The following is a 7,500-nucleotide window of genomic DNA, read 5'->3' as shown; positions in this document are numbered from 1 at the left end:
GAATTATTAAACTTCACCATTATTTAATTGATTATAAGTGAACACAATTAGAGAATGTAGAAGAATGACTGTTTTAGTTTGACTGTTATCTCTTCACCAACAATACAGATAAGACAAAATCATATCTGAGAATAAAAAAATATTGTCAAATTTGAAATCTCAGTGAGTCAGGAGTCCACGGGTCTAATGTGGACTAAAAAAGGTTGAGAAATCACTCATCTAAACAATATGACACCATTTACCGAGGCATAACTGCGCGGTTAAAATCAACACAATCCATTTTCAAAGGCCTATATTTATGATTTGGGCTCCATTAAAAACGAAGCAGCGCACACGAGCTCCACATCATCCAGCCCACATTGTCCTTTCAGGCTTTGGGATTTGGAACTAATGAGCACATGTGCTGCTTCAAAGGCTGGCAAATGAGAGAGTGTGTGGGCCGAGGACAAGCAAAGACTCCTCCACACACACGTCTCAGCACGTGTGTGGAAATGCTCCTCTAAGTCCTGTTGATCTCTTCCTCCTCCAGATCAAACAAAGAGGCGCCCACAGCTGACACTCGCATAGCAACCAATCATCGCCTCCCGTACGCCAGTGACAGGCGGACATGCTGCGTCTGAGAGCTCTCGCTTTAAGCTGTGATTGCGAGACGCACGGGTAGGATAGTGTGTGTGTGTGTGTGTGTGTGTGTTGTTTATGCTTGTGTGTGTGTGTAGGCTACATCTGTACGTTTATGTGCAGCCTAGTCGCCAGAATAAGATGTTGGCATGTGACATTTCTGTAAAGCATGGGTACGTTGAATCTGAATGTTTGTGAAGCAGAAATCTGTTGCAAACGGTACCAACATTTCTACATACGTGCAACATTATATAGCCTAGCCCTCTAGTGGTTGTGTGAATAACGACAGTCTGCTATTGAACGGTGTTGATTGGTGGTGGATGGGTGGAAGCATTTGTCTCGGACCCGGGTTTGCTTCCCAGTATGTGTTCAGAGTCTACATTTCAACTGTAAGTCACATTTAAAGTTTTTGTGATTTAACCCTAACCCAAACCATAAGCCTAACCTTAAAGGGATACACCACTTTTTTGGAAGTTTAGCTCATTTGCCACATCCCCCCAACATAATCAAGATACACCATGCCTTACCGGCACTGTCCGCTCAGTTTACAGTGAGCTACAGTCGTGAAGTTAGTAATTATCGCCATAGAATGGAGGCTAATGGTACAGCTGTTAAAAATCTACCAAAACACACATCTCACTGCGCCAAAATACATGTTGTGCTTCGGGTACTCACCACACGATGAAATGTTAATCCAAAATGCACATAATTGGTATTTTTGGAAGGAAAAGAGGTAGCCGGCACTACTTTCCAAACATGGCCGCCGACCTCTTTTCCTTCCAAAAAGACAGATTATGTGCATTTTGGATTAACATTTCATCGTGTGGTGAGTACCCGAAGCACAACATGTATTTTGTCGCCGTGAGATGTGTTTTGGCAGATTTTTAACAGCTGTACCATTAGCCTCCATTCTATGGCGATAATTACTAACTTCACGACTGCAGCTCACTGTAAACTGAGCGGACAGTGCCGGTAAGGCATGGTGTATCTTGGTTATGTTGGGGGAATGTGGCAAATGAGCTAAACTTCCAAAAAAGTGGTGTATCCCTTTAAACTTAAACGATGTTTTAGTTGCCTAACCATAACCCAAGTTGTTTTATTTGTGCAACGTTTTCAAATTTACGTTGGAATCACTCCTGTAGTTGTTGGAGGACTTGTTGAAATCTATTTTTGGTTCACAAACGTTGAGATTCAACGTATTCGTAGTTTGCAGAAACGTAACATGGCAACATTTTAGGTCGTCATGCGCGTCAGCCAAGCAGTGTGTTGATTCCGTCAACGAAAACTATGACGGAAAAAGTTTGTCGACTACCTATTTTCACTGATGAAAACTAGACATTAACTAAATAAAAACAAAGTTGTGATGATAAAAACCATGAGGAAGTCTGTTGACATTTTCGTCAACAAATAAAAGTAGACTAAAATATTAGGGAGGGACGAATTGGGAGGAGATCCAATCAGAAGAGAAGAAGAAAAAGTTAAACAGTTAAATCTGTGTCAGTATTGCACATTCAAACCTTAATACCATTCCATAATAGCAGATTCATAGATCTTTCCAATGAGTTTGGAAATTCTAAAGAAAATAGTTACGGTTTTCTTTGACGAAGATGAGATTAAAATACTTCGACTTTTAGTTGACTAAAACTTGACTAAATAAAAACAGGACGAGGTTGACTAAATATGATAAAAACTAACAAGGACATTTGACACAGGACTAAGACTCAGACTCAATAAAAAAACTGCCAAGCCCCTCACCCTGCAGTCTTGCGGAAGCCGCTGAGTTCCAGCACAGTGACATACAGCACGCCCAGGAGGAGCATTAGCGCCATCTTTGGCAGCCAGGAGACGCGCAGGAAGAGGGCCAGGGTGAGCATGCCCACCACGCAGGACAGGAAGGCGTAGCGGGCGCCGTCGCAGGGCAGCTCCGCCATGGTGCGGTTGGCACCTCCGCCCGCGTCCACGATGACGATGGAGCTGCTGGAGTTGGCACTACTCCCCCACAGCCAGGGCATACAGCCCACCTAGCAGAGACACATGTGTTTAAAGACGGTGCAATGCTATATTTGAGGAATAGTGTGGAGAGAAGTTAGAGTTGTAATACCTCCCTCAAGCTCTAGGGGGCACTATCTACAGTTAGCTGCTCTACTCTAGGACTTCCTGTCTTAGGTAATAGAGAGGTCTGAATGATGTTATTCTGGGCCAGTCCCTAGAGACAAGCGTAGGAGGAGGGGGCTGGACCAGAGCTCTGTACTTTGCTTTTTGTAAATAAATAATTTTCGTGCTTTTTACCTTCTAGTTTATTTAGGTTTTTATTATGTTAGAATAGTCATTTTCAGGCCTACAGCCTGACGAAGACCAGAGGTTGAAACGCGTTGCGTCTCTTGTGCCCTTGTCCTTTCTTGAAGATGTACTTTGTATTAACTGAATAAGTATACCTGTACATTACTTCTTTATTAAATTCTTCTATAAGCATCAAGAAGCTCCCTTTTTCTATTTACAGAATAGTAAGTTTACCACAATAGCAAACAAGGTGTTTTTCTATTCAGCTAATCAGTGAGATTTGTTACAAAGTAAAAGCTACATAATAAAATGTATACATGACGCTTTTCCAGTTTGAATGTTAAGTTTTGCAGTAACAGTTTGGATCGTCCAATGGTGATATTCAACTCTCATATTGAACCCTGATGATTTGGCACTTTGCCAAAACGAGTTGGTTTTTATTATATCAAATTACTTATTTTTTTTAATGAACATCCATCGGCCTCGACGTTAACTCTAACTTAACACCATTTTTAAACCTAACCACCCTGACCTGACCCTGCTATGTCTAATAACCCTAAGAGTAACTCGATATAGACACTACCTTTCACACTATTATGAGTATCACCTGAAACTGCTTTAGTTTTTAGTGACACATTATAATAGTCACTTGAGGTTACAGTAAGTTGGGGTGTCAGCACTGGACCATCCAAGTTATGTTCAGTCCACTCACTCACCACACAGGCCTGGGCCACAGCGTAGATTAAGAGCACTATGAGAAGACACAGAGCAGTACGAATCTGAATGGTCAGGCACCCTGGAAAACACTGAGAGAGAGAGAGAGAGAGAGAGAGAGAGAGAGAGAGAGAGAGAGAGAGAGAGGCAAACGGAGAGGAAGCCAGAGAGAAGAAGATTAAAAAGTGTTCTGGTCATACGCAGTGAAGGTATCATATAGTGAAGGTATCATATAGGCGAAATTGTTGCTGATAAGAAAAAGTGCAAAAGTGCAACAATAGGCTTGAAATCAGAGTGCAATAGCCTACTGTAGAGAGGTGAGCGAGGTGAGGAAAGGACAGAGAGAGAGAGAGAGAGAGAGAGAGAGAGAGAGAGAGAGAGAGAGAGAGAGAGAGAGAGAGAGAGAGAGCTTGCCAGGCAGAATGTGAACCACAAAAAGTATTAAAAAAAGAAAGAAAAAACTGTAATAACTGAGGTGGTCAGGAGATTTGAGGAAGTCAACCTTCACAAAAGCCCAAATTAAATAGCCTCGCCATTTGAGTTTAAATGCAAAATAAGGGCTTAAGAAGTATTTCTGGAGCCACCGTGAAAAAAGCCATTATTTCAAACCATCACCAAAAAAACACACACATTTGAATCGCTTCTCTTCGGTCAGCAGAAAATGCTTTCGTCGCCTGAGAAGAATGAAAGTGAACAAACTTTCGACTGCACACCGAATGAAAAGAAACACCAATCTAATCTATTGGTCACAAAAGTTACTGGATGAGCGAAAAAAGCAGACCTCAGCGCAAGTCTGAGAGCGGCTGTGTTTACCTGTATTCTAGTGACATGCAGGTACATGATACACGCTACTAGGAAACAGATGCAGGATGCGAGAAGGACCAGTACCACTGTGTCTCTGAGAGAGAAGGAAGAAAAGACAGAAGCAGAGAGGACGCTCGGTCAGTCCAGGTTAGATGAGGAGACGAAGCACCTGAGTAAGTGAAATAGTCGTAAAAGGGAGCGAGAACACACGTTTGAAATTGAATTAGTAAGAGATGTTCCCTCAACCGTATGTTCCCTCTGATCTGTACCTAAAGTGATATTTATATTCCCTACTCTGCCTCTGAGTGGTTTACGCTGATATTTTACCATAACCATAACCAATCATCACTCCACATGCCTAAACCTAACCAATCATCACTCCTCATGCCTAAACCTAACCAAATCAGAGGCAGAGTAGGCTGGGTAATACCTTTGCCATTCTGGGAAATAACCCTAACCCTGATGCTGAAGAAACTTAGGGCTGATGAAACATAGGGCTGAGGGAACATAGGGCTGAGGGAACATAGGGCTGACCCAGATAGATAGATAGATAGATAAATAGATAGATAGATAGACAGATAGATAGATAGATAGATAGATAGATAGATAGATAGATAGATAGATAGATAGATAGATAGATATCCACCTTATTTCTAGCTGCCATGATGCCTGATGGGTGCTTCTTCCGCTTCCGGTGTAATTTTTACACTATTTTAACTTGACAAAAAAAACGTCTATGAGGATTTTACAGCAGAGCCATTCTGCTCTACAGCCGTGTCATTCGGGTGCTGGGATAACGTAATGCATTGTGGGTAGTCGGCTACTGTGGCTAACGCTAACGGCTAGCGTGATAGTTACTTTACATGGCAGTAAAACGCCACTGAATGACCAAATTGATTCGGGTCTGCAGCCGAGTACTAAAAGGCTGCAGAAGAAGCCTGCATGACTCATTGTTGCAAGCTTCACCAATGAGTCACGTTAAACCGGACCTTGTTCCCACAATTATTTTTGACAGTGGGGCATTCAAAAAGAAGGTGGATAGAGAGACACAGACAGATAGATAGATACAGAGAGAGAGAGCGTCACTGCTGTACATACTGTGGTATAATCAGAAGGTAGACAAGGCCGAACAAGGCAGCTAGGATCAGAGAGAGGACCACGGCGCTGGTGAAGTACTCATCAGGAACCTGGTGGTACTGCAGTGTGTAATGAGAGAAACCAACAGAGAGGTAAGTCAAGTGAAAAACACGACAACAACAACAACATTCATTCAGTGGCTAAACCGCGTCTACAGCCGCTCACCCTCTGCTCGCGCTCAGAGCACTTGTACATGAGTGTGAGGAAGTTGAGGTCGGCTGTGTCCGACTCGGTCTGGCGGGCCTCGATCAGCCGCCCGATGTAGCGGTTGACCCGCGTCCTGGGGCTGCTCTGGACAGCGTTGGCCTGGTTAGCGTTGGTGCGGTTCCTCGGCTTCTCCGGAGCCGTCCGCATGGCCCTCCTCTGTGGGGAGGGAGGAGAGATAAATCTTCACTACACGCAGAAGGTTTAGTCCTGCCAAACTTGAGTGGAGTGTCTAAGTATGTCTTAACTTCATTACCGAATGCACCCCACTCTGCCTAAGTAAGTCTTAATTTAATTACCGAATGCACCACACTCTGCCTAAGTAAGTCTTAACTTTATTACCGAATGCACCCCACTCTGCCTAAGTATGTCTTAATTTAATTACCGAATGCACCCCACTCTGCCTAAGTAAGTCTTAATTTAATTACCGAATGCACCACACTCTGCCTAAGTAAGTCTTAACTTCATTACTGAATGCACCCCACTCTGCCTAAGTAAGTCTTAACTTTATTACCGAATGCACCCCCCCGTGCCTAAGTATGTCTTAACTTCATTACCAAATGCACCCCCCTGTGCCTAAGTATGTCTTAACTTCATTACTGAATGCACCCCACTCTGCCTAAGTAAGTCTTAACTTCATTACTGAATGCACCCCCCTGTGCCTACAGTAAGTAAGTCTTAACTTCATTACCAAATGCACCCCCCTGTGCCTAACTATGTCTTAACTTCATTACCGAATAAGTTGCTGCTTCTCTCTCTTGTGTTATTTACAGTAAGTTGCTGTGACACCGGCCTGCCGATGTGGTCTTCTCTCTGTGCAGGTACGCATCACACAGCCATGCCTGCCGTCACCGCTGCAGCACATATCCTGTCCATTCATCCCCCGTCTCTCATATCGCTTTCCGCCGTGCCCTGAATGCCTGTGTCATTTCAAACACTTTGAGACTGTGTGTGGTCTGAATGTGAAATGAGCAGTCAGTAAACCCCCACTCTCCATTCCCTCTTGCATCCCTCCACTTTACACTAATCTGCCTTCCGTCTACAATGTGAGAACGCTGTCGTTAGTGTGAATGTAGGTGTAAGAGGTGTTTTACTCATGAGGTGTAAGAGCTGTTTTACTCATGTAGTGAGGTAAAGATTCTGCTATTAACTACTGAGGGCATGAGATGATATGACATAGATGATATAGCAGCTGGAAGATTATGCTCAGCACAATCCTCATATATATATATATATATATATATATATATATATATATATATATATATATATATATATATATATATATAACGGTATATATATATATATATATATATATACACACACACACATACAGTATTGGTTCAAAATGACATTGCAAAGCAAACAATATCTAGCTAGCAGAACAACTAATACATCTGTAACACCTTCTTCCTTGTCTGATTCTGACCAAAAACTGGTATGTTACGTACAAAATCCTCCATGCACACACACACACACACACACACACACACACACACACACACACACACACACACACACACACACACACACACACACACACGTACACCTGAGCACATCTGGATTCAAGCAGCTGTAGCAAGAACTGCACAGATGCCAGGCCGCAGGATTTCCTTCCAGGTGTACAAGGTCAAATGCATTCTTGGACACTTAGCCAGATAGAGCCAACATGCTGAGGTCATTAGAGCTTATATAGGGTCATACACTCAGGTAACATCTCCCCCAGCACTCCCTATCGTCCAC

General features: G+C 43.0%; 1 protein-coding gene across 1 annotated transcript in view; it reads right to left on the bottom strand.

The window, feature by feature from the left end:
* LOC310797385 (adenylate cyclase type 1-like) overlaps window positions 1–7,500 on the bottom strand; it is a gene marked incomplete at both ends in the record, with an annotated part of 47,230 nt that overhangs the window by 6,187 nt on the left and 33,543 nt on the right. Inside the window, 5 exons of the mRNA XM_083659754.1 lie at window positions 2,374–2,639; window positions 3,615–3,704; window positions 4,426–4,510; window positions 5,515–5,612; window positions 5,719–5,916. Of these exons, the coding sequence (XP_083515880.1) occupies window positions 2,374–2,639; window positions 3,615–3,704; window positions 4,426–4,510; window positions 5,515–5,612; window positions 5,719–5,916 (737 nt within the window). The remainder of the gene's footprint in view (window positions 1–2,373; window positions 2,640–3,614; window positions 3,705–4,425; window positions 4,511–5,514; window positions 5,613–5,718; window positions 5,917–7,500) is intronic.

This window comes from Poromitra crassiceps, assembly GCF_964638095.1.
Source record: "Poromitra crassiceps genome assembly, chromosome: 23".
Lineage (NCBI taxonomy): Eukaryota > Metazoa > Chordata > Actinopteri > Beryciformes > Melamphaidae > Poromitra > Poromitra crassiceps.
This window is presented reverse-complemented; position numbering and strand designations above follow the sequence as displayed.